This window comes from Ciconia boyciana, chromosome 2 (genome assembly GCF_034638445.1).
Source record: "Ciconia boyciana chromosome 2, ASM3463844v1, whole genome shotgun sequence".
NCBI classification, from domain to species: Eukaryota; Metazoa; Chordata; class Aves; order Ciconiiformes; family Ciconiidae; genus Ciconia; species Ciconia boyciana.
This window is the reverse complement of record NC_132935.1, coordinates 127,978,373-128,006,113: the sequence shown is the minus strand read 5'-3', so window position 1 is coordinate 128,006,113 and position 27,741 is coordinate 127,978,373. Positions and strand designations below refer to the sequence as shown.

The 27,741-nt window shown below is 37.2% G+C and overlaps 1 protein-coding gene across 1 annotated transcript in view; it reads left to right on the top strand.

Moving 5' to 3' along the window:
- KCNH8 (potassium voltage-gated channel subfamily H member 8) overlaps window positions 1-27,741 on the top strand; it is a 200,208-nt gene that overhangs the window by 138,355 nt on the left and 34,112 nt on the right. Inside the window, exons 8-11 of the mRNA XM_072851445.1 lie at window positions 13,422-13,619; window positions 18,179-18,378; window positions 20,388-20,637; window positions 25,144-25,358. Coding sequence (XP_072707546.1) covers window positions 13,422-13,619; window positions 18,179-18,378; window positions 20,388-20,637; window positions 25,144-25,358 — 863 coding nt within the window. The remainder of the gene's footprint in view (window positions 1-13,421; window positions 13,620-18,178; window positions 18,379-20,387; window positions 20,638-25,143; window positions 25,359-27,741) is intronic.

Below are 27,741 nucleotides of genomic sequence, written 5' to 3'. Positions count from 1 at the left end.
TCATATCATCCCCTGTGTGATTATGCAGGCTAGTCAGATGAAAACTAGCATGAGTTTGTTGCAATTCTGCAATTACCCTTTCATTTGTAATTAGACCTACTAAAGAAAATAGCTTCAGTGCTGAGGCATCTGCTCCTGTTTTACCAGGTTGGGAGGCTGCATTTGAACAGGGAGAAGCTGCTGAAAATTGTCTTGATTGCTGGAATGTGGGAGATGGCAGGCAAAGGGAAGGTATCGACTGACAGGGACCACCTATTGCATTACTCAGCTTTGAGAAGCAGAGAGGACTCTGTAAGAGGAGTCCAGAAGTAAACAGCCTCACTCTCGCAGATCACTGGTGGTTAAACAGGCAGTATGAAAATACACGTAGCATATTTCACTGCTTTTATAAAAAATATAGTCCTCTTGATATCTTGCTGCTGCAAATAAATAATACTTTCTTTTACAGAGATTTTAAGATGTTGATCACCACTGTCATTGCCCCCAGAAGAATCTATTTGAAGATCCTGAGTCAGGGCTGTTGATATACTCACTGTTAGGACTGAGAAATTGCCATGTAAATAAAGTACTGAAAGACTTTAGCCTGAGTTTCTCTGATGGTGAGATGTGAGCAGGTGAGAACATCAGGGCAGAGGTGAGATTAATTTACCAACTATGATAGGAGTTAGGTAATTAGATTATGCCACACTGCATACATGCAGACCCAAAATTTTGCTAGCAACCTTATAACTGACATTCTGCAAGGTTTTGTTTTGTGGGATTTTTTTGCATATTTTGATAATAAAAGTTTCATTTTAATGTTATATGTATTGCTATATGGAGGAGGGTACTTATTTCTTAAAAGAGACAGGAATGTATCACCTGTAGTAGCTCAAAGCCTTTTTGTCATGATTTGGACTCCGAACACATAAAATTGCAAAGCAGGTTTCTAATTAGCTGACAGCATTAAAAAAAAAGTCATTACCATTAATTTTATTGCAACAGCACCTGGTATCCTAGTTATGGGTCAAGACCCTCTTGTCTCCATTGCTGAATTAACACAGGATAAAAAGGCTGCTCTTGCCCAAAAGGGTATTACACTCTAAATAGAAGATAAGAAAAGCTCTAACAGATGGGTACAGACTGATGGAGCACAGGGAAGCAAAGAGGGCATAGATAGACATGCTCTTTGCACTGAATGGACTAGAAGCACTAACATTTCTAATTCCAAGCTTAGCTGCAAGGCATTTGATAGCCTGGAAAAGGACAGTAACAGCCAGTTTGCTTAGGGAGCAGTAATGTTAAATGCTGAGACTCTTTGTGAAATGGCAGTGTGACCATCTTCTTAAAGAAGATGATTTGCAAATTATTTATATACTTCTAATGATATGCTTGCAATTTTATTTCTTAAATTAGCTATATGTTTAGACTTGTATGTTTTACCTGTAATATAAAAATTAACATTATACAATATTACAAAAAAGCAGTTAATTTACTTATGTTATTAATTTCTTTTAGCTTAAGAACCCTAAAAAAAAATCTTGAGGTATGTTTGAGCAGGGACAAACCAGGATAATTAAAAAATTTAGAATGCATTTGTCTTCACTACAAATATATTAATGGCATTAGAGTTGTTTATAAACTATTCCTAGTAAAAAGAAAAAGTTTAATTAAAATAATTAGCTATATATAGTGCTTTGTATGTATTGATTGCCAGAGTCATGGGAAGCTGATATTGAAAATATCCTTATCTTGTAATTTCAATTAAGTGGGGAAGGGAAAAAAACCTGCTGACTTGCAAAAGCAAGAAGGATTTAAATCTCCCACATATCCAAATATAGCCATCTGACAAATTACTGTTGAGAAGAGCTGTACATGCTTACCACAGAGAAGAAGAGTTTCCAGTACATTTCTTTTCTAAATTTACCTACTCCTTGATAAATGAGACTGAAGGAATTTATGACCTAGTTCTGCAGGAATGCAGGTGCACTTACCATGTACACTGGAGCTTCTATGCAACAGTAAGTATAAATGTTTAGAGCATTATCATAAAATATCTGTTCCTTGCAGATCTGCTGAATTAGCTCTTAAAATTCTTATACATAGCTCTTATATGTGATATAGTCAGGTCTCTACCTTGGAATAAACATACCTCTACTGTAAGGGAAATCTTTATTGTGTTATACTATGGGAGTGTTGCAAAAGTATAGTGGAGGCTTCTTCATCGATATGAACAAGAGAGCTGTGCAGCTGTGTGATTTGTTTAGACATCTACAGAATACCAGTTGTATGTCCCAGAGATGCAATCTGCAGCCTTATGTGGCACCTGTAACACAGACAGGGGTGAGAGGGACTAGCCACCCAAAGCCTGCCCAGTCAGCCTGCACAGCTGGCCCACCAAACAGGACAAGTTCAGCCATGCAGTTCCCATTCCACATGGCAAATGGTCCTGGAGGAAAAGTCCTCCAGTAATAACCTCTACAGTCATGCAGAACACCAGCTAGCTTTTTGGAGACTGTCTTGGAGCTCCACTCAAAGGGACATGTTTCCCCCTTCTTTCCTCTCTCACCAGAATATACTGCAGTTGTAGACATGAAATAACTTCTCTGGAAAGAGAGTTTTTTACCACATGGTGAAGGAGAAATGTAAGTAGCTAATTCTCATGAACTATCTACCATCTTAAGAAATATTTGGGGCTCTGACTGTGGAACTGTGTCTGGGCTGGTCCTCAGGGATTTGTCCAGCCCAGTAGAAGAAAAAGTAAAAGAGCAAAACCTTACTTTGCAGACAAAAGAAGATAGGAATTCATCTAGAAATGTTGATGTTTAATGCATGAACATAGTTAGGTTCTAGCTACAAACTGGGGCTTGGAATGTGTGCAGCTGTTGGTAATTCATGTACACGGTGTTTTGCAGAGCGTTTATGTAGCATTTTGCGTCAGGTGGAAGAGCTGCAGACCTCTGCTCTGTTCTTACTTGTGACTAACTAAATATTTTTTAACAGATATCTTTCCAACATTGTTGGAAAAGAAAGTGCTAATGACATGCTAGCATTACAAGTATTTCATATCAGGCTTATTGCTCTACCACTTACAAGCCATGAACGTGCCAAGGAGTGATTAATCAGAGACACTATGGAAATTATAATCCATGCACCTATAGTGCCTTCACTGGTGTGGATTACAAGCTTCCTGTAGGATAAAAAGTATCTTTCCTTGCACTTATGGCCTTCCAAAATCACAGAATCACAGAATCGTTTAGGTTGGAAAAGACCTTTAAGATCATCAAGTCCAACTGTAAACCTAACACTACCAAGACCACCACTACACCATGTTCCTAAGCACCTCATCCAAACATCTTTTAAATACCTCCAGGGATGGCGACTCAACCACTTCCCTGGGCAGCCTGTTCCAATGCTTGATAACCCCTTCAGTGAAGTAAAATTTCCTCATATCCAGTCTAAACCTCCCCTGGCAACTTGAGGCCATTTCCTCTTGTCCTATCACTTGTTACCTGGGAACAGAGACCGACCCCCACCTCTCTACAACCTCCTTTCAGGTAGTTGTAGAGAGCAATAAGGTCTCCCCTCAGCCTCCTTTTCTCCAGGCTAAACAACCCCAGTTCCCTCAGCCGCTCCTCATCAGACTTGTGCTCCAGAGCCTTCACCAGCTTCATTGCCCTTCTCTGGACACGCTCCAGCACCTCAATGTCTCTCTTGTAGTGAGGGGCCCAAAACTGAACACAGTATTTGAGATGCGGCCTCACCAGTGCCGAGTACAGGGGCACAATCACATTCCCTAATGAAAATATATATTGTTTAACAGACCACACCTTGCTGATGACAAGAAATTAAATGCTCCCCACAAAGGAATTTTGTCAGTATTTCCAAGGGGGCATCAATTCTACCATGAGAATATAGAAATTTTGCTTTCTTATCCTAAGCAGCGATACTTGCAATTTAGAGTTGAGTTTTGTAAGATAATTAAAGCTTAATTGTCAGGTTTTCAGCACTTCTGTGGGCTCAGCTCTGGTTTTGTTGTTATCAGCAACATTACAATTAGATCTTAGATTTTTTTCTTTTTTTAATCCATTGATTGAGCTCCTCTTCTTCCTGAAACTACTACATTCATTGAATATTTATTACACCATGAAAACTTCATTTTCAGTGAGCACAATGGGTCAATATTGTGTTATGACTTTGTCGACTTACATGAGTTAAAGCTCTACAAAATGTAATTATTTTTGTGATAGCTTCTAAGTACATATTCAATTAGAAATACAACAGCCAATTTATTTACAAAGGGTATTAGTCAGCCTTACAAAAGAATTACACAGGATGTCACTTTTCAAATTAAATTAATTTTTGGTAGACCTGACAAAGGTTAAGCTTGTATCTAAAAATGCACTAACCAAAGGGAGTACAGATTTAGGTTGGAAAACTCTATGGGTTTTAAAAGTCTTTAAAACATCTGTCTCACTGTATGTCCCTAGATAGTTAAAAACTTTCCCTAAGGATCTAGGGAAATATATAGTTTCCTCTAGACCAGTGTTCAAGAAGAACAGTCAATGTATCTGCAAAGGGTACTCCATCATTTAAGGCAAGCATTAAAAAGGAACCAGATATGAAGGTAACCATTTCACTTACGTGCCTTTGACTATAGAAGTTGGTGTATCTTGAGCGTGCAAGCTTCATGGACCTCCAATTTTTATCTTTGTTTTTCTTTTCTGACTGCACTATGTCCAAGTTCAAACTTTCTCTGGATGATGTTACAGATGCTCGAAAATCAGTGGTAGAATTCCCAAAGTCTGGCAGAGGATTACAATTTCATCTGACATATGTTCAAATCCTGATTTTTTTATTTGATCCATCATAAAGAAATTAACTAGATGCAAAGATATGGCCCAGATCTCAGCATGTTTGTGCCTTGGATTTTGGCTCATGCCCATCTCTTACTTCATTTGTTAATTTGGGAAGATCCTAAAATTTGCTGCTCATGAATCCTTATGTATAATTTTGGAGAGAAGATGTCATCTCATCAAGCTTTGTTACTGAGAAGGGCATGGTTTTGAAACTCTCACCTATTTTTCTTTTCATTTTAAAATATTACATTTCTTGTCATTGCCATTGTTTGCAAGCTGCCCAAAACATGATGTTAATGATTTCATATGGAGGTGTAAATGATATAGATAGCACTTACATGAATGAAGGCTTTATTTTGGTTTATGCATTAGGCTTTAAAGAGATCACAGAATCACAGAATCGTATAGGTTGGAAAAGACCTTTAAGATCATCGAGTCCAACCATAAACCTAACACTACCAAGACCACCACTACACCATGTCCCTAAGCACCTCATCCAAACGTCTTTTAAATACCTCCAGGGATGGTGACTCAACCACTTCCCTGGGCAGCCTGTGCCAATGCTTGAGAACCCTTCCAGTGAAGTAAAATTTCCTAATATCCAGTCTAAACCTCCCCTGGCGCAACTTGAGGCCATTTCCTCTTGTCCTATCACTTGTTACCAACCCCCACTTCTCTACAACCTCCTTTCAGGTAGTTGTAGAAATCTGAGATGAACATCTCAGATCTGAAGTATGAAATATTATAAAATTTTTCCTCTCCCCTTTAAAGATTTTATCTACTTTATAGAAAGAGGCATAGAATACTTAACAGAGAAGGGGTCATTTTTTTCCTCTTTGATAAGATATTAAAGGGATTTTTTTTTTTGTGGGTTTTATTGTCTATAATGTGGGTGTTCATCAAGCAAAAGTGTATAAACTTTTATACATATCTGTAGAAAATGTTCTGTAGTTGCCGTCATGGTAATATCCACGTGCCTCACTTCTATTGGCACTTAAAAGTCCACTGAGCCCAGAGGTTAAGCATAATCTGTACAAGGTTAACAGTTAACTCTTCATTATCGGGATAAACGGGTGCAATGAATGCACCAGAATGATACCAAGGATTATGACCCAGACAAAGAAAAATGGGGGAAAATATTAAAAAAGACATAAATTAGATTTAAATTTATATAGTTAGTGTGGTCTGAAGGAAAGAGAAAGGTGGTGCTAGGAACAGTAGAGGGTAGATACATCTGCCATGCGTTGTTCTGAAGCACTAATCGCCATACTTGCTGCATGCACAGCAGTTCCCAGCCACCATGGCTCATGCGTAGGCTCTGGTCTCAGGGTCACAGAGGGCAGCCTTGAGTGGCTTTCTGTGCCCCTACCACAAGGACTCCAGCCACAGGCAGCTGAGATAAAACTATGTTTCATATAGTCCAAGTTAAATCTGTTTCTTTTCTATGTTATGTCAAGAATTTCCCTCCACAAAATTTGACTAGGTGGATTTGACTGCAATAGATGTTCTTCTAGTTCTGTCACACTATCAGTCTCATTCATAGCTGTGTTATGTGTCTTTCTAGTTTAAGAAAAAAATTATAATTAAATCCATCATAATAAAGAATATACTCCATTAAGGACAATATTTTACAATGCAAAAATAAGAAAACACATTTTTAGAATAAATTATTTTGGGAATGACTTTAATATTTTTGAGCAGAGTTTCAGTGCTTGAGAAAAATGTTAATGTCTTTCCTTTATCATATTTGTTTTCTTTCTCATTTTAGGTGTCTACTGTTTGCAGGAAAGTGTGCTAGCAAAATAAAGACCAAGGGGAGTAGATTAATGCTAACTGTTCCTTATTGTCATGCAGCCATTATGCTTGTGTCTGTTGTACTAATATTGAAGTCTTTCTAGTCTAAATTTCACGCACTGCCACTTAACTTTTACTTATTTTGAATGCCAGCTAATTCTCTTCTTCAAATATAGCCTCTAGGCCAGAGAAGTTCCTTTGTAGCCTGTACTTGTTGACACGCCGTATAGATGCACCTCAGGTTTCCGCTTACACATATAACATTTATTTATTATCTTCATTTTGAAAAGAGCATAAACTCATGGCCTGTATTTTACTATTATGCAATTATGCCATTTGGACACACATGATGGAGCTGCGTTTTCAGAGTCTTAGAGCCTGCAGCTGTATGACACCTTCAGCATTGTGGGGTTTTCTATTTTTAGTACATATTTTTTCTAATCTGTGTGAAAGAAAAGCCTGGTTCCATGTTGTCCTTGTGACCTGGTGCAATAAGGCCTGCCATATTTACAGTTATTTAGAAGCAGTGGTTGAAAGTATGATTGCTCCTGTCATCTCTGGGGGTCTTTAATCCTTAAACCATCTGCTCTGGTACCTGGAAGCCTCTCCTAACGTGACAGGCAAAATTCCATCATAGATTAAACCTGTAAACAAATGATCAGGTTTTGTGACAATGAAAGGGTAACAGCGATGTTCCACAGGATTAAGAAGTAGGAATGGTGCTGTTTAGTGCATTAATAGTCTGGGAAAAAAAATGCAAATGTTTTAGCAGGAAAAAATTGCAGATGTCAAAAACATTTTGGCTAGACAGGGATAAAAAAGGCTTTGAGGATCTTGAGAAGAACTTGAATACCTTAAATGAGTAATCACCATTAGAATAGAGACAATGATTATTCAATAATGCAGAGTCATGCACACTAGAAGAAGTAAAACAATTTGGTCTTCTTATATACCTCTAAATTTTGAATGCATTTTATCAGCCAGAAACAACTAGAAAGTAACCGTGCAAAATTCTTTGGAAGAAAACCAAAGCTAATGTTTTAATATCTTATGAATAATAATTAGGGTTTGATAAGGTAGTATATATTCATTATAATGTTATATGAAATTATGGTAACATCTTATCTCAAATAGAGTATTAGCTCTGGTCTCCCCTCCTCAAATGCTCTTTAACAATAGCATATTCTGAAGAAGCAACATGGACAGTTGATGGAAATGATTGGGATGTGTAAAATCTATCTCACAGAGACTGTAATCACGAGTGCTTTTACCTAAAAAGAAGGGAATTTGCTTACTTGTTCTATCTTAGCAACTGTTTTGCCCTAAGGTTTATTTTTTGGAGGTTAATATTTCAAGGCAGAGTAGAGAGAGATATAAGTTAAAATCCTGGCTTCATTGAGATCAGTGGGATCTTTGCAATAGTTTTCCCCCATTTAAAATTGAAATATGAGATGATCATTTGCAAATCGGAGTGTGCAGCTATGTAACGAAGGGGTGGTCTGATTTCCATGAAAACCTACAGCTCCTGCCTGACTCTAGACATGAAATTAGTAGCTATCAGCAGTGACCAGGGACTGCTGCAGTGGGAGCTAACATAGCTCTTAGGGCACACAATGATTTTCATTTAAAAATGCATTCCAGTGATGAAGGATCTAATTTCTTTTGTATAGCTTTTATCTTTTCCTTAATGACCCTAAACTGTTCACTGCAACACACATTAGCAGGCATAAAACATACAGACTTCTGTGTTAAAAGTTATAATCTGTTTATATCAGAAGGCTGTATGTTCTCCAGTTCAGGACATTTTTTTAAAATTATTTTTCACTGTTTGGTGACTTATTTATACTTTTTGTCTTTTGTTCTCCAGTATTTCTAGGTTTTGTTTGGTTTTCGATGGTTTTGTATTGCCTGCTATTTCATAAGGTACAGTTCTAGGTTTTGGAGAAGTATAAAGAAGACATGGCATCTAATAAAACCATTGCTATCTTTTGTGTTTTCATTTAGAGCTCCAGTGTTTTTCAGTTGAGCCAGAAAAACATAACTCAGTCTGAAACATAGCCCTTAAAGGTAACCCACACTTGACAGCATCCTTTAATTTACTCTAGCATTACTCATTACATATTCTCTTCCCCTACTGTACTGGTTTTGGCTGGGATAGAGTTAATTTTCTTTATAGTAGCTAGTATGGGGCTATGTTTTGGATTTGTGCTGAAAACAGTGTTGATAATACAGAGATGTTTTAGTTGCTGCTAAGTAGTGCTTATGCCAAATCAAGGACCTTTCAGCTTCCCATGCTCTGCCAGGTGCACAAGAAGTTGGGGGGGACACAGCTGGGACCCAACTGACCAAAGGGCTGTTCCATACCATATGATGTCATGCTCAGTATATAAAGCCGGGGAAGAAGAAGGAAGGGGGGGACGTTCGGAGTGATGGCATTTGTCTTCCCAAGTAACCGTTACGCATGATGGAGCCCTGCTTTCCTGGAGATGGCTGAACACCTGCCTGCCGATGGGAAGTTGTGAATTAATTTCTTGGTTTGCTTTGCTTGCATGTGTGGCTTTTGCTTTACTTATTAAACTGCCTTTATCTCAACCCACAAATTTTCTCACTTTTAGTTTTCCGATTTTCTTCCCCATCCCACTGGGGGGGAGAGAGTGAGTGGCTGTGTGGTGCTTAGTTGCCAGCTGGGGTTAAACCACGACACCTACTATCAGGGTAACATTGATTACTCTCTTCACTAATGCAAAAGAGCCAAGTATGGTCTGGCCCTAAATAAGGTCCAAATACTGTTTAAACACGAAAAGGTGATGATGTGGGAGCAGATAGGCTTTTCTACGTTAGCATTTCCCCTAGGAATACTTAAAGTCCCTGAATTTGATATGGAATCACAGTGGAGAGAAGGTGGGCCTTTGTCCCACCCTTTCTCTTCCAATGTCATCACCACTGGTCTATTGGGGGACCGTTCCTTCTTTCAAGGCATTCAGGGATGCTCTAAGAGATACTCCTCATCCATTTCTCTTTGCATGTCCTGACACAGTAGTCCAGAATAAACTAGAGAGTTTTGGTCTACTTTTTAACTGGAAAAAATGTATGTCTGTATTATAGAATAAATGCCGTATTATAGAATAAATGCATTAGAAAATGCAACTATTTTTTAAGTTGTTGAAATGACAACAACTTAACAAAAACCAGACAGGTTTTTGTTATGTTAAGTGTCTGGCATATAAGGAAAATCTAAGTAGTAGTATAGAATGAATCTGCAAATTATAGAGAGTGATATACCTGCTCAATGCAGTGCAAGCACCAAACTGAGGGAAGACTGAGTTTCTGGATGTCCAGTAAATGAGATAATGTGTTTTACATCTGGTTATAAAGTCTGTCATCTACGGATGCTTAAATGCTTGTTTATGTTTCTGCTGGTACTTGAGCACTTCCCAGATACAGGTAAATGAAACTCAGTACAGATCCAGCAATTTTCAAAGTAGCCTAATGGAGCTAGATATCCAGTTTCTACTGACTTTTCCAATGGGACTTGATTACCTAAGTACTCTTTTTCCCCTTGAAAAATCTTCCTCTTAATTATGCTAATTGGTGCTTAAAAATGTTTTCAAAGCCATACAGCTATATCTAGATAATGCTAATTCAGAACCAGACAAGATTCGTAATGTTAAATTCTAGGAAGCTCCCTCTGACTACAAGGTATATTTATTTTTCTCTTCTTCCCTGAGGGCAGAGATTAATTACTCAAGTTTGCCAGAGAATCTGCTGAGAGCTGTTACCTACAGGAACCAACAAAATAAAAGGCATCAGTCAGTCATGCTATCTCATGACTATTTCCACTGGCTAATTAAAGTATTTACAGCCAACAGCAACTTGTCTCTATCCCCAAATGGAAAAAAAATGTAGTGCTATCAACAAAAAGCTGAGAAGTATAGTTGATCTGGAAGATCTTGCAGCATTTTATATACTTTGGCTGAAACCTCATCCTATATAGTTTCTTCAAAAGGTCCTGATTAGGATCATCTCTAATAGCCAAAACAGAAATGAGAAGCTGTAAACATGTCCTTATCTACAAATCAGAGGAATATATTTATTGGGTTTTCACTTTCAGAGATACATTTTCTGTTCCAAATCTCATGGTCCATCTCTAAAGAAAGTTACCTAACAGCTTTTCTTTATATAGTGGGCATTTTTTTAGCAATTGTTAACAATTGCTAATAATTGCTAACTGCTACTGTTGTAGCCCAGTGATAAGCCATTCATCTTACTGATTAAGATAATTTGTCTGACCCTCAGTTATGCCACAGAACTGGGCACAGAGTGCTGAACTCATCTCAGATACTGGTGTCCTGGCCAGAAGTGCTCGTTAGCAACTGTAAAATGCTAATATTGTATTTGGTACTTTGGTGGTAGAATTATATTAGAAATAGTATAGGGACTTCTACTGTTTGATATAATGTAGGCATTTATTTTTGTACCTTACCTTCTAGCAGTACCTAAGGTACCTTACCTTACCTACTAGCAGTAACACATCCTTTGGGAACAACGATGTTTCAGTAGGGTTGGGTGTTTTGATTGATAATGTTAAACATAAAGTGTGCTGTAAAGAAACCAGTTTACATATATCTATCAATTAAAGAATGGAGTCGTACACCTTTTCTGGATAGCATTGAAAATGTAGTAGTCTGAAAGTGAGGCCTGTAATGTTTCATAGAAGTTACGACAGGTAAATTCAATTTTATTTTTTTGTTTGATAGCTAAAACTGAGGTGGAGAAACTTGCAGTGAGATGCGTTATGACCACCAGGAACAATGAATGTGAAATTCATTCAGATAACAAAAGGCAGAAAAATGGGAATACAGAAACCAAGAATCAGTGGCGTTTAGAACACTCCCAGGAAAGAGATTTTCTCCTAAGAGGCATTATTTCAGTATTCACACATCAGTTACTGTTATTTAAAATAACTTATTTAATTTGTTTGAGTTTCGCAGTTTTTCATATGACTAGAATAATTTCAAAACCTGACATTGAACTTTATGATTGTATTTCTTTACATTAGGTTTAGACAGACTTTTTTAATGCTATCTACTCTCTGCCAGGGATTTTCTGAGGTTTTTATTCTTTATTCTTTAACGTGTGGGATTATTTTCCCTAACATGAGCATAGAAATGAAATCTGCTGTACAAAGGGCCATATTGTTGTTGCGGAAATGTAGTGTAATCTCAGGAAAACAGTAGTGCACAGAGAGAGGACTGATATTGGTTCAGTTAGGCTTTTTTTTTTAGTTTTGCTTTTCTTTCATTTTAAATAATTGGGAGCCACAAATATAAAATAGCCTCATGTGATTAATACTTTCCATCAAGGCAAAATCAAGGAGATTTTCATATGCTTTCTTGTCCGTGGGCAAGGTAAACCAGCCCACTCAGTACTGCCATCTTATGACAATGCAAAGCGCTTTCATTTATGCTTTTGATTATATTCACTGGCCTTCGTAGAGTGGGTCGGCAGGGTCATGGCTAGACTTTGCGCTGTCATGACCCAGCTCTTCTGGCTTAGCTTTTTCTGTAGGAGAGCGTGCAAGAGAGTATGGAGCTGAGTGTAGTAGCAGCTGTGGCTCAACAAGTCTGCTGTAGGTGGTAAATTCTTACAGACTTTTTCCCCAACTTAATTGGAAGTGCTGGGACAGATACTTTAAATTTCTCCCTACCTTTGCAGATATTCTGTACAAGGGGATTTCCCCTAGTTCATACTTGGATTCATCCAAAATGAAGAAATGGATGCTGACTGAAGTAGAGAGAGAATAAGCTTCAGGAGATGATTTGGTCTGTCAGGTCTCAGACTACAACAGGTGGACCCTGAACCAATTTTTCTAAAATAAAACCCTGCCTGCTGGGAATATTTTGTTTTGGTGGTTCTCCCTGAATATCCAGGAAAGATTCCCACTCTCCCAAGCAAACCGCTTAATAGGCAAGAGTGGGCACACAAATTTATTTTTATCTTTTTTTCCCTATCTTGATTTTTGTCAAGCATTGTGTTTATGCAATTCATTCAGGTCGGTTGTTTTCCTTTTCCAAAAGAGGAACTGCATACTTTTTCCTGGTTTGTTGCTTTGGGGTTTTTTGTTGGTTTGTTGTTGTTTTTTAAATATCTATGAGGCAGTAGCTAATTCTACCTTCTCTAGCACACATAGACTCATTTAGCAAAATGGAAGGAAAGATTAAATGAACAATTTAGAAAATACTTACTGAAGCATCTTTTGAAAATTAATTCTGGTTTGTGAGTTATGTTTAGTTGTTTGCATCTTTTCTACTGTAAAAAGAAACATGTAAAAAGCTCTAAATATGTAATTATTATTATAACATTTTAGTCTTAGAATCTCAAAAAGCTTTCCAAGCATTAATTAATGGAAAGAATCAAATCAATGTTGTATTCTTGCTGCAGTGTTATTAGGTGATGATTTTTTTCTTTTCAGTGCCTTAATGGATTTTGTGAATTATCTAATTAGATGTGTAATATGCAATTCAAAAACACTTGATTTCCATACAGAAATACAGTTTTTATCATGCATAAAAATAATCATGCATAAAAATAAATACTCCAGAGACACAATCCTTTACGTGCTGTATAAATTCCTACAGTTTAATGTTCTTTTTATTCTTGGAATTGTGTGAATAATGCAGTGTCTTCTAAATATTTTTTTTTTTTTTTAGAATTATTTTGTTTTACAGAATATGTAGTTTTCATGATGTCAGTATTCCTTAATAGTTCTTTTTATGCTTTGTTTTTCAGGTTGGCTTCATGAGCTAGGAAAACGTATTGAGTCTCCTTACTATGAGAATAATACACTAGGAGGCCCATCGATCAGAAGTGCCTATATAGCTGCCCTATATTTCACCCTCAGCAGCCTCACCAGTGTTGGGTTTGGAAATGTTTCAGCCAATACTGATGCTGAAAAGATCTTCTCCATTTGCACAATGCTGATTGGGGGTAGGTACAAATGCTAAGCATCACGTAAAACCTTTTGGGGGGGTAGGGGCAAGTAAAACAAGAGCTGAAATTTTGCTAAGTTTCTTTAAAAAAAACCACACACAACAGAAAGTTTAATTTAAAATGGCAAAAGAAGGAAATAACTTTGTCGGTTTTACACTAGATTAAACTCTCTTAAGCAGATATATTTCTAACCTTTTGATCACTTATGGGGACAAAAGACAGTTGTCACCCAGTAAAATGCAAACTTACGTTATTGTCAGTGAGTGTGGCCCAGCCACATGCCACGGGAGCATTTTGGTTACGTGCCAGGCGCTTTTCCAGTCAGCCAAGTAATAGGTGCACGTTCAGCTCCAGTTCAGTCCCTGCAGCATCCCTGGGGATGATGGCGAGAGGCAGTGGGCAGCTCACTTGTGTATCTGGCTGTGAGCTGGTGCGTATCCACATCTGAAGGACCAGCCCAGAGAGAAGGCAACAGAGACAGGACAGAGCCAGGAGGACTGTTTGGTGAGCCGTAGGTACTCTATCATAAACAAAAAACAGTTTAATTATCACTAAGTAAATTTTACCACATCACTGCTTCAGATTAGAATCAAAACGCAGTGTTTTTGTCATATTTGGAGCTCTTAGTGGTATTTTTATTTATGATGTGAATTACCTAATCGTACTGTTGGGGAAAGCCATGTGCTCATTTATGGTCACCGTCTTTCTGCTGAGGCACCTGGGCACAACCAGTGAGCTGGTGGCACCTGCAGAGTTTGGTAAGCCAAGACCACTGGAGAAAGTACCTGCAGCTCTCTCTACCTTCATCTTCCTCCCCCCAAAAATTAGCTGTGCTATTTCATAGTGTGTACATCATACAACTCAAAGATGTCACAGTGGGTGTGAAGATTAAAAGCAAATCACTGCTAGAGTACTGCCCCCCTCATTTTTTTTTTCTGCTTCCCTAATTTTTCTGGAAGTACTAGTAGGTATTTCTCCAGGGCCACTCAGTAAGGCACTGGTTGTCAGCTTTGCAGCATATATTTTCCGGGGCAAAAATAAATTGGCAGCTTGACACTTGAAAGCCAGGGAACACAATGAATGACCCATAAACTATATATTTGCAGCATCAAGTGGTATAAAAAGTGCTCAATGACTTATTGTCATTTTTCCCAGTCCTGAAAATGATTGGCAATAATATAATGAATCATCCAAGAATGATATAATTTTGATTTTGACAATGTCACAAAAACACAAGCAGCTCATTAATTGCTTTTGCTGGTAGCATAAAGTTATAGTTTTAAAATACAGTGTGGTCTCTGTGCTTTGGGGCTTTCACTACATAAAATCTGTTCAAATGAAGGAAGGAGTTTTCATTTCTATCAAGAAATCAAGAGATATCCTGTGTAAGGCGATGATGAATATTTAATTCACTTTGATATAGCAGAGCTTTCACAAACTTAATAGAGTAGAATATAAAAGTATCCTATACTTTAATTTAGTCCAGTTATAGCAATTTCTTTTTTATTTCTTATATTATTGAGTGGTAGAACTAATATGCTTGTGCACCGAATAAATTGTGAAGAACTAGTCAACTGAATGTATTAAGAGGGAACTGAAAACTGACAGGCAAAGTTGCTCATAGGCAAGCAGGTAGAAGAATGACTTTAGAGCTGGGAAGGTCCGGTGAACAAGATATATCCAGGTAAGAAAGCAGAGCAGGCTAGTTTGCAGGTATTTTCTTAAGGAATTGTATTTAAGATGCTGTTTAAGAAATTCAGCAGAGCAAGGAAACTTGAAGAAGGCGTTAGCATCATACAGCGCAGAGCAGTGAGCACGCCTCAGAAAACTCTACTAGGAATAAAGTACTACTCTGTATACTTTAGGCCATAATACGTTTTCATTTCTTAAAACATGTTTTATTGTATACTTTTGTCTGATACTTAATTTTAAAATTCCCTAGTGGAAAGTGATGTCTTGAGAAAAATTGATGTAAGTCTTTTACATTTTTTAGACCAAGCCATTAGTTTATGAAATTTCAGGTGTAATGGATAGCATGATTTAGTTTATCCATAGTTTGTCTGTATCTATTTAACGTGTGTCACTGCAAATTGAAAGAATGAAGTGAATTTATTACAACCTTAAAGAAAGTTGAAGCCCCCCCAAAAAAAAACCAAACAAGTGTTAATTTAATAGATAAATAACTTATAATAGTCCTGTCTGATTGTTACCTGCCTCTTGGTATTAATTTTTGGTTTGCATTAATTTGAAATTACAATTTAAAACAAGTAAAATTGTCAAGATAGAACATCTTATTCTATACAGTATTTCTTCTTAAAGTTGGAAAGAAAAGTTACTTATTAAAATTTAACCAGAATTCCTAGGATACCCAGCATCTGTAAAATATTAATCAGATCTGTCCTCCTGCAGATGACCATACCATGTGCTGTCTTGTATTCTCCGTGTTCTTTGAGCAAAGAATGTGCAGTTTTGTATTTATAAGACTGGAGGCCCATTCTAGTAGCTCCAGTCCTTTCTGGGATCAGAGGTGTTCCTCTGTTCCCTAAGCAAGAAAAATATAATTTAGAATATCCATTAAAATCAAGGCCACTTTATGAAATACAGTTCCTGGAAGTTTTTAACTTGTCCCACTTGGTTTTAGAGAATGGATTAATAGATTTCTTACAGAAAGTAGGGTGGGTCTGTGATTATTTGATAAAGAAATCTAATGTCTATCACAGCCAGGAATAGCTTGTCATCATCAGTAGCAGTTGTCTTCCAATGTACATACACAAAGACAGATTCTCCCATAATAATAAACAACTTGATGATATTTGTGCCTATAATAACATCATGGAGATCTCTAACTGTCCAGCTCCTAACCCTGGAGGCTGTTGGGGACTTATATCACATGTGATTTTTACATATGTATCCATACACCACCTAATGCTTTATCCCCTCCCTCCCCCCCTTTAAACTGACATCCTTAAAGAGGCTACACCATCACTTTAGCCTATTTAGCTATGTCTGGCTAAATTGTTTCAACTCTAGCTGCCATATTTCTATTCTAAGTACACCATTCCCTCACATTTTGTTGCCTAAGCTTCTGACATTAGTGACTTAACAATTCACTGCGCCATCAGGAACACCTAATTGACCCAGCTGATTATTCTTAGAAATAAATTTCCAGTTATGCTTACATTTTCTTTCTAATATTCCTATCTGATCCTTTTCTTTCTGCCCTGCTTTTCATTTATCTTCTTTCACTAATGGACTTGTATTGACTTAATGTCATTGGATCACATCTACAAGAATGCATACTGTATTGTGAAACTACATCACACTGCAGTCCTTTATCTGTTTATCTGCACTCTCTTCACAATAAAGACATATATATTGTAACTAGCTCCTTTGTGTTTTACTTGGCCTGTAAAAATTTTCAACACTCCAAACTAAAGATTTTTCTGCCTGTTTCTACCATGTAAAAGCATTATTAACCACCAAAATGCATCCTTTCCTCCTCCTGTTCCCCCTTGTGTCTCTTCACTCACACTGGACTTCTGTAAATTGCCATACAAGGTCAGCATCTTGTTTGTCTTGTTTATAAACTAATTCCTTTGCCACTCTGAGGAGTCTGTCAGCTTTCTTTCAAGCACTATAAAGATAGATGTCCCTTAAGAGTAATAATCAAGTTCTTTAATAGTTTTTTCAATAAACAATTTGTAAATGTGTATATTATATACCTCAGATCAATATCACATGACAGACAATCTAGCAGTGATTTTTCCCACTGATAATCAGCAAGCACATTTCTGCACAGACAAACCCAGACGACCTGTATCTGTAAGCATTTCTTCAATTTGGCTTCTGGTCTTTTTATTCCCAAGCCAGTCTCTAATTGCAGACAAACTCCAGGATGTCAGAACTTTCTGATAAACAATTTCATACCGTATTTGACCTTCTCAAGCAACATAAGAAATCAGATTGTCAGTTTGAATTTATCTTTTTTTTAACCTGAATTTCTGCTTTACAATGGGTTTTTTCCATCTTTTAAAAAATATCTTATTTCCCAGAATATGATACATCTCTAAATGTTGTTTGCAATCTCATTCCACTACACATGGTCCCCATTAGTAATTGTTTGTATTTATATGAGGTCTCTGAAATCTATTACATTCTATGTAGTTGCTAACTGATCATTTGAGTGTAGTTTTCATACTGATTAATAGTTTCTCCTTATTTCCTGAACATGCCTGCCTACGTGTGTTCATCTGCTTCCTTTTTTCTTAGACTATAAAGTTAATTTGGCTTGGGCATTCTTTTGCTTGGTACCCTGACTAGACAACATCAGATGTGGTTCTACCCTGTCCTATGATTGTGACTGCTAGTGACACAAAAAATGGAAAAGAATAATCGTATGAATACTACTGTATATTACTCATGGAGTCTTGTATTCACAAGCTTTACTACATCTATCAAGCAGGAAACTGGTTTTCTGTGATCCTGTTTATTTTCTGTGTTACATTTTAATGACCAACAAGTCACTCCACATTGCGTATAATTTCTGTCCTCCTTAGCTCTGATGCATGCCTTGGTGTTTGGCAATGTGACTGCCATAATTCAGAGGATGTACTCCAGATGGTCCCTTTATCACACAAGAACCAAGGATCTGAAGGACTTTATAAGGGTCCATCACCTGCCACAGCAGCTAAAGCAAAGGATGCTTGAATATTTCCAAACCACGTGGTCTGTCAATAATGGAATTGATTCCAATGAGGTAACCAAACAAGGGAGGTTGTGTGTTCGATGGTTTTGACTATGGACTTAGAGTCAGGGAGGGGGAGTAATTTTCCATTTGTGATGCTGTGTTTTGTGTGAAGTTGCATATAAAAAAAGAACATGCCTAAAAATAAAGCTGGGTTACCCCAGGAAGAGGGTATGCTATTGAAAAATCTGGTTTAGAACATCAAAGTCCTCCATAATTCTGAAATGCTGAAAAGGCATTCATCAGAAACCTTTTGGATGATGCCAGCAGAAACACCCCAGTGAGCAGTTTTGTCTTTCACCAAACAAAAAATCTACTGTGTTTTTTAGATGTTTTTTAAAAGAGGGACTTCTTCATTGCCCTTTCCTCCCTCCTTCATTTTCTTTTATTCTTTGCAATACTGTAAGCAAGTGGTTTGGCCTGAATTTTTATGTTATTCATTTCCCTATATTTTTAAATATTTCACAATGTAACAGAGAGTGAAATCAAAAGACAGATTTCTGGTCGTGTCTTTGCTTGCTTGTTTTAAATGACTTATCCAGGTTATGTATTACTATACTGCAGGAGGAATAATGGCTTCTCTCTGCTGGAGTGTTATTTGAATGAACCATTCCCTTCAGAGTTCTTGTTATATATGTCATTATAAAACTCAGTGGCCTCTAAAGATAATGTGGAAATAAGCAGAAAGATTTGGGTTTGAGAACTTTATTTTCCTGATAAGTTCTTTTTGTGGTGTGCATAGCACAAAGAATGGGATTTTCAACAGCATCCTAGCAACAGAAGGAGCCTAGTAAGATTTAAAAAGGCACAAAAACCACTTAGATGTCAAAGCTTTCCTAGATTCGGTTAAGGATCACCTTCAGCTTCTGTATCTTTAGTAGCACTGAAAGTGAGTGACTGCTGTATTACAACAGCAGCCTCTGGAGAGACCATCAATATTTCATTATTTGCCTCCCATCCACAAACTGCCTTGTCTAAGCCCACTTGGTCAAATGTTGGCTGATTGCATTGCTCACATGCCAGATCCCCTCAAACTACAGAGGAAACTATGCTTGTGGGCTTGCAGCTTGCATGGTCCAGAGTTCTGCCCATAGGCAGGCAGTATAATTTGCATCAATGGGACAGACACTTGAAACCACTTAAACATTTTTTTAAAAGCTACACCTGAAATGTTTGATGATTTGAGCAGTTATATGCCATTCTTGGAAGACTGACTCTGAGCAGAAAGATGTTTCTCTCAGTTTTGTCATCCTGCAGCAGACCTTCTGTAAAACATATATAGATAGCATTAAGTTTTGGCCAGGCTACATTGGGAATTTGCCTAAAACTAAGACCAAGGAAAAATGGGAAGACTTTATGGTCTTTTAGTTTCCATAGGTTCTTCTACTGAACATGCACCTTGTCTCCATTCCTTTCCCAACTCTCCTTCAGTGTCCAATTGCATCATTAAAAAAAAAACAAACAAACAAACAAACCAAAAAACACCCCCCCCACACACACACACACACACACACAAAAACCCTTAGAGGTTTACTACATAGAAGGGTTTTTTGAGTCATTCCTCTTCCGGTGGTTTTACCATAGAAGCAGCAATATAGCCTATTGATGAATTTTATACAAGTATTTTAAAGAAAATCTAAACGAAGTTTATTTTTGCTCTATTTTCAGTGTATATGCCACTGTATACAGCCTACTGTGTTCTAACAGCTGAGAACTTGGACAAGGTTAAATTGTGCATTAGGGGGAATTCCTACACACAGTGTTGTTGACTTTTTTTCTTGTTTTTGTATAAAGGCATATTTTTATTCCTTTTTTTTCCTGGAATTTATCAGTGTTTATCAGCGTAAAGATTTATTAAGACATAGCACACAAGTCTTATGAAGGGGATAAGAAAAATCAAAGGGAAATCTTTGCATCAGTACAACATGCAGCACTACTAAATCAAATCACTTCTGCAAAAGAGGAACCAAATTATTTTACACTTCTTCTCTGTTTTGCCCCTTTTTCTCTTTTTTGGACAGCTTTTAAAAGACTTCCCAGACGAGCTGCGTTCAGACATCACCATGCACTTGAACAAGGAGATTTTGCAGCTCTCCCTTTTCGAGTGTGCCAGCCGTGGTTGCCTCAGGTCTCTGTCTCTGCATATCAAAACCTCCTTCTGTGCTCCTGGGGAATACCTCCTCCGGCAGGGAGATGCCCTGCAAGCGATCTACTTTGTGTGCTCAGGTTCCATGGAAGTCCTGAAGGACAGCACGGTGCTGGCGATTCTCGGTATGCTCATAATGATAGCTTCAAAGAGAAAGAATGGTCCTCCAATGTAGGAGGACCTTCACTACTAACTGATGGCTTAGTGTGTCCTAGTAGTCTGATGAGAAAGAATTAGTTCAATTTTAATCTGCTATTCATACCTATGGACATCCCTAATTTTTTTACTTTAAACTTACTTATTTTTTGTCCTAAGGATCTTTCAATTGCTAGAGTGATAGCTGTGCAATACTTCACTTGTATCCTGATTTTCTTATTCTCTCTCCTTTGCATGTAAGGAGTTACTTGCTAGCTTTTGATACAATTTGCTGCTTTCAACTAAAATTGATGATCATATTGATAGCTCAAAGGACATTGGTTATTAGTTCCTAAATCTTTCATGAAAGTTAGTGGCCAGGCAGTGCTCCCACTAATGCTCCCAAATGAAAGAAAGCAATGTGAGCCTACTTTCATTCTTTGATGAATGCATATAAATAACTCTTGCAGGACAGCCATGTGATGAAAAACAAGCATGGTTGGCTCTGCTCCCCAAAGAGTTACTTCTTCAAGCTAATTGATCCTGCCAGCAGTCATCTGAGTATATCAGAACAGAGAAAGGCCAGAGGTTCTGTTCTAATAAATTTTGTTTAGTTGTTGTTTGCTAGATGATTGCTTTGGCTTATCTAGGGGTAAGCATCTCTATCTGTAAATTTCAGTGATTGGCCTCAATCTAATGCCTGCTAAAGAGATTACCTTTATCTTCAGCTACAGGATGATTAGACTTGTCTGAGTTAATGTTTATAAAGTGTTTTGATAAAGTAAAATATAAAATTTTACTCTAAATGTAAAGAATTCTTTTATTATTATTTTAATACCTCTTTAGATTTAAAAGTATTCTTCTTTCTAATAACTTTTAATATTCTTATAAAGCGGAGTTAAAAAGAACATTTCCCTTTTTCCTTCTCTTCCTGTTTTGTGGGATTGCACTAGACTGTTGATAATGCAAGCTTCTGTTCTTCTGTAACTGAATTTCCTTTATTTTACTAGCATGTATTTGATTGGTCTTTTTTTTAGAATATAAATGTGATACATGTCCTATTTGTTTCATAACTCTTTCATTCCATTGGATTGACAGTCCACATCACTTCATCACTCATTTGTAATTAGGAACTTTTAGAACGCCTCGATTTTATGGGATCACATAGATCAAAGCTATAAAATATGCCTTAGAAAAACCGTAAGCTTAAATATAGCAAAAGGTCAAGAGCTACCCCCATTGGAACTATGATTTTATTAATGATCCCATTTTCAGGCACTTCTGAAAATGTTAATGAAAGCATCATTGTGTAATGGTGACAATGAAAACAATAAGAAAGAGATTAGTGGATTTCTGAGAGAAGTTAATGAAATTGTAATGCAAAAACATAAACATAATACAATGAAATAATGTTTCATTACAGTGAATGGGAGCTTCATCATTTAAACCTAATTAACACCAGCAGAAGGTGAATGCATGAAACCTGTAGGTCCCTACGAGAAACTGTGTTACTGATGTGATGTAAATCCAAGAAAGCAGGTTTTGCCCTGGCAGTGCGGGGTTACTTACAGTTCCTAGACCACTATTTTATAATTCTGTCAATGATTCTAATTCTAGTGGATTAGTCTTTGTTTACCGAACCATTCTCACTAACAAGCAATACAGCAACAATACAATGAAATGCTCTGATTAAATACAGCTGTTTGGTTTCTCTATAGACTATTACTTGATATTTAATAATGACAGGATATTTTTAATAGGAAAAAAATTTTTAATATAAGTTATGTACTGTTTGAACATACATCTTAGATTTGTTAAAAATGTTAGCCATAAGTGATTTAAAAGATATCCATAAAGAGAAGAAATTTATAACTTTGACTGCATGTCCCATATATAGTAACAAACAAGATGTGTTAGCATAAACATTTATAAATAAGTTTGTTCTCCAATGAAAAAGAAAGAAAGAAAGAAAGAAAGAGCTACTAAGAATAACTTACATGATTCTGTTTATGTAACAAATGTTGGTATTCAAGGTACAATCATTTCACTGCTGCAGTAATTCTACATGAAACTTCAGCTAACTACCTACAGCCTTTGCTACATGATTTTCATTTGAAAAGAAACATACATTAGCATTACCAGATCAATTGTAGTGTCTTTCGGGCTGACATTATTTCATCAAACACTGTAACTACAATCAAATACAAATCTAACATTTTTTCCAACTTATTTATGCATTATTGATACTAATACTGTTTGTATGTCTAAAAAGTTTCTAATTAAGATGTTTAAAGATCAGGTTTGGTATATTTGAAATATTTTTTCCCTTGTCCATATTTACACAGCCAGCAATAGATTAACATTGCTAGCCCTCTGCTTAATATAGTCAAAGAAATCTAAAGAATTGCTGATATTTACAGTAAAATGTAAAAGTGAATTATTGCTTAGCTTTACACTGCATTTGGTTATGTAAGCACTACATCATGTGATGAGCAATGACAAATGTTACTGTCATCTATCAGATTTACCTTTCCCAGATTGACCTAAACTAGTATTAGTGCTTATTTATAGTAATTGCAATTTTTAAGAGACCCCAAAGTAGCATTAATGTATGTGTATGCCTAGCATAAAAGAAAATCCCTTCCTACGCTGGGTTTATGATAAGCACTTTTGAGAAAGTTGTACAAACGCCATGTAAAGAGAAAAAATTACCAGTAGTATTTTAAAATATAAAATTATCTTATTTAAGCAGCTTCAGGGACAGTTGGCTGCTTAGTTTAACTTACTCTTCAAGTACACAATTTCCTGTGCAATATCCAGTTGGAAACACATGCTGGGTGGATTTTCAGATTTTACAGTCTTCACTTATTAATCGCAGAATAATGTAAGATTGGAAGGGACCTCTGGAAGCCACCCAACCTAAACCTGCTTAAAGCAGGGCCAAATTAGCTCAGCTTGCTCAGGGTGATGTCCAGACAAGTTTTTAACATCTCCAAGGATGGCAATTCCACAGCCTCTCTGGGCAGCCTGTCCCACTGTTTGACCAGCCTCATGGTGACTTTCATTTCCTGATTTCTAATCACAATTTCATTTGTTACAACTTGTGCCCAGTACATCTTGTTTCACTGTGCACCCTGAAGAGGAGTTTAGCTCTGTCTTCTCTACACTTTTCCATTAGGCTGTTGAAGACTGCAATAGTGCCTTTTCTTAAGGCATGACAATACCCATTTTTTTCAGCCTCTCCTTGAACACTAGGTTCTCCAGTCCCTGATCATCTTGGTGGCCTCTTCTGGACTCACTCTAGTATGTCAATATTCTGTCTTGTACTGGGAAGCCCAAAACTGGACACGGTACTCCAGCTGTGGTCTGACAAGTGACATATAGAGAGGAAGAGTCACTTCCTGGGACTTGCTGGCTGCACTCTTGCTAATGCTACCCAGGATGTTCTTGGCCTTCTTTGCTGCAAGAGCTTGTGTTCAACTTGTTCTCTACAAGGATCCCTGGGTCCTTTCCTGCAGAGCTGCTTTTCAGCTGGTTGGTCCCCAGCCCATACTGCTGCAGGGAGATTTCCATCCTGGGTGCAGGACTTGGTATTTGTTTTTGTTGAACTTCATGAGGTTCTTCTCAGCCCTCTTCTCATTCATAGGGGTTCCCCTGAATAGCATCTTTGCCCTTCAGCATATCAACCACCCCCCCCCCATTTGGTATTGCCCATAAACTTGCCAAAAATGCACTCCATCACACTGTCCAAGTCTTTAACAAAGACAATCTGCATTAACTTTTGAGGAAGACCTCTGGGTCAATGGTCACTCTTTGGACTTTATACCTCAGATCAGATGCTTATGGAAGCTTTTCATTGTAAAATTTTTGTGTTCTTCAATATATGATCAGTTGTGGTTTTTAATACATCCATTATTCTAAGGCAGTCTTGCCCATAAACGACAATGGTAATGGCTTAAAAATTAATTATTTTTTCTTGACAAGATGGCACAGCTACATCATGAAGTGTAGTTGTGCAGCCATAGCTATCATAGATTGCGCATGTTTTACAATCCAAATTCTAAGTAAAAGGGTCATTTGAACTGATGATCTATACTTAATCGTGTCATTGTTAAAACACTATCTTAACACCTGTTTGTTCTAACAAAAAACCCAAGCTAGAAACATAATGTTCACTTTTTTAAATACATTGCACCTGCTATTAATTACTAGTAGAAATCATAACTTTATATACATATTTACTTGATTGCTCCCTTAAATCAGGTAGTTAAATGTCTGGAAATTAGTCTGTGTACCTCCTATTAATTGCATATAAGATTGAACCTGCAAAAAAAAGACAGCTTTTAGACAAAGATCCTTTAGAATGTTACTAATTAAACAATGAGGTAGTAACAATGGGATTTAAGATTTAGCAGTTATGTTAAACAGATTTATGATTCAAAAAAGAAGTAAAGAATTCATGCTTTGAAGATTATTAATTTCGTATTTTCTTTTAGGTAAAGGAGATTTAATTGGAGCAAACCTATCCATTAGGGATCAAGTTATTAAAACAAATGCAGATGTTAAAGCTCTAACGTACTGTGACCTCCAATGCATTATCCTCAAAGGTCTCTTTGAAGTGCTCGACCTTTACCCAGAGTACGCTCACAAGTTTGTTGAAGACATACAACATGATCTCACATACAATTTAAGAGAAGGCCATGAAAGTGATGTAAGTATCTTTAAAGGTCTCTGCAGCTATTGTTACCTTTAAGATGTTTCTCATACTTTAGCCAGTTCTCATAATGTTGTCACAGTAAAGAAATAACACACAGATTACATTAAAAGGACCACTCATTCCATTTGTTTGATAAGTCAGTCATTACCTATATGAATTGTTTATCAATTGATTAGATCATAAACAGTGAACACGTTCTCTGCTTCTAATTTTTCCATAGAAAACATCATCCATGAGAGAACATTCTTCTTTAATGTTTTGTCATTTTTTACTTATGTTTAAAAATAATTCATATTTATGTAAAGCATGTGTCCAAATAAAGGTATTTAACTATACCTTTTCTAGAAGCTCACGTGCCAGCCTAATGAACATTCATTTCAAAGATCACTGATTATCACTTCTTAGTTAAGAATGTTGTCACACACATTCAAAATAAGAAACAGTTTCTCATCACACTGCAACTAAAATGTGTTTTTCCATTTAAATGAGCAATTTAATGTGACATAACAACAAGAAATTCCAGATAAAGCACTGCTGAAAGACTTCAGTATAGACTTACCAAAGTACTTTCACTGATACTATGTAGCAAATATTTATATTCAGATTTTAATAGTGAAAATATTTTATGACAGCTCTCCTTTCCTGACTTAACTATGTGAGCGTATAGTGATAGCCAAACTTTCAGTTTGGTTTTTAACAGTTCAGGTATTTGTCTTTGTATTGTGCTTCTCCTTACACACAGAGAGAAGTAACATTGAAAGCACATGACTGGGGACAAGGATAATATCAAGACAGTGGACAAATGTAATGCCAAGGAAGCGTAAAAGGCAAAAAAGGTTATCTGTTTGGGCAGACACCACAAAGAGCTCCAGAGCTTAAAAACTCCACACCCTGTGTGGCAGTTATCCTCCATGTAGCATAGGCAGACACTCACTGTTACAAAAAGTGGCCTGTTGCTTGGCTGGTTTGTGAAGAAAAATGTCAATGGATGCCCTGCATGCATGCCACTCCCGTGCTACAGCTTCCCTGGTCATGCCCACTCACGTGTGTTTCTGTGCAGAAGGTTGTTGCGAGTTCTGTGCCGCAGTAGTCACCCAGGGAGAGTGTTGCTGGCCTGAGGAACCTCTAGGCTCACAGAACTGCTCTAATGCATGCAAGAACAGTGGGCCAAAGTCCTTTTTCAGCTCAAACACTCAACGAATGTGTTATATAGGTTGATTTTTCTATGTAAGCTTCTTACTAGGTGTCCTTTGGCACAAGTGTTTCCACAGCAATGCTCTTTAAACAATTGCAGTAGAAAGGTGTAAATATATAAATGCAAACTTGTAGAGAGGAAAATAATCAGGGCATCTCATTTGTTTGTCTCTTGAAATGTCCCTAAACTTCCTGCTGCTGAAGACAGCAGCTGAGAGAGTACACATCTGTTCTGAGAGCTCAAAGATTAGTTTGTGTAACCAACACATTTTCCTTGGGGAGGAATGCTTAATCTGAAAAGGAGTATAACTCCATGTAAAGATAGGGTTTGAAGCTGATTTGCATTCTCTCCAGTTTTGTCAGGGACCTTGATGAACCTCCACGATGTATTGCTTCATGCTTTTCTGTATGCTGACAAATCTGGGGATCACCATATCAATTGCATACACATTCAGCTTTTATAAAATCAGGGACAACTCTTCCCAGAGTCGGCTGGGTGATGTACAGACTCTGCTGAGAGCAAGCCTACACCAGCCTTGAAGGTGACTGCACAGACAGGAAAAGAACCTCCTCACACGCACTGTGGAAGATGGGATTTAAAGCAGTGCAGGACATCATTTTCTGCTTTAAAGAGGAAAATATTTGCAGAATTTGTGAACACACACTGTATTTTCATGGTATAACCCATGATTTTAAAATTAAAGGGGGAAAAAAAAAGATCCTGACACTGAGGAGCATCCAGTGTCACAAGCACATAGAGAGAACCCAAGACAGCTTATCGGTGTCACTTTTTCCTACATCCTTGGGTTAACTATGCCCTCCCACTAGTATTTCTCTTGCAGCAGAACTAACCTCGGTCACTTCTGATTCAACCATTTTACTTATCAATAAGGAAAAAGAGCAGGAATAAGGTGGCCAAAAATTGTACCACCACAAAAAGAGGGCTCACCAAATGAAGGGAGATACCTATGTAGGAAGTGTGCCTGGTCAACCACTCACTTGCTCTGCTTCACCTAAAAAATAGCTGGTCTTCATGAATATAACTTGCACACAGAAATTAGTTAACTGATGGTTTACTCTCACAGAATAGTAAGAAGAAGGTTTTCAGAAGTACAGTTTGTGGGTATGAAAATATGACCTTTTTTTAAAAAAAATATAGCATTATTTCTTGGGAATGGTGCTA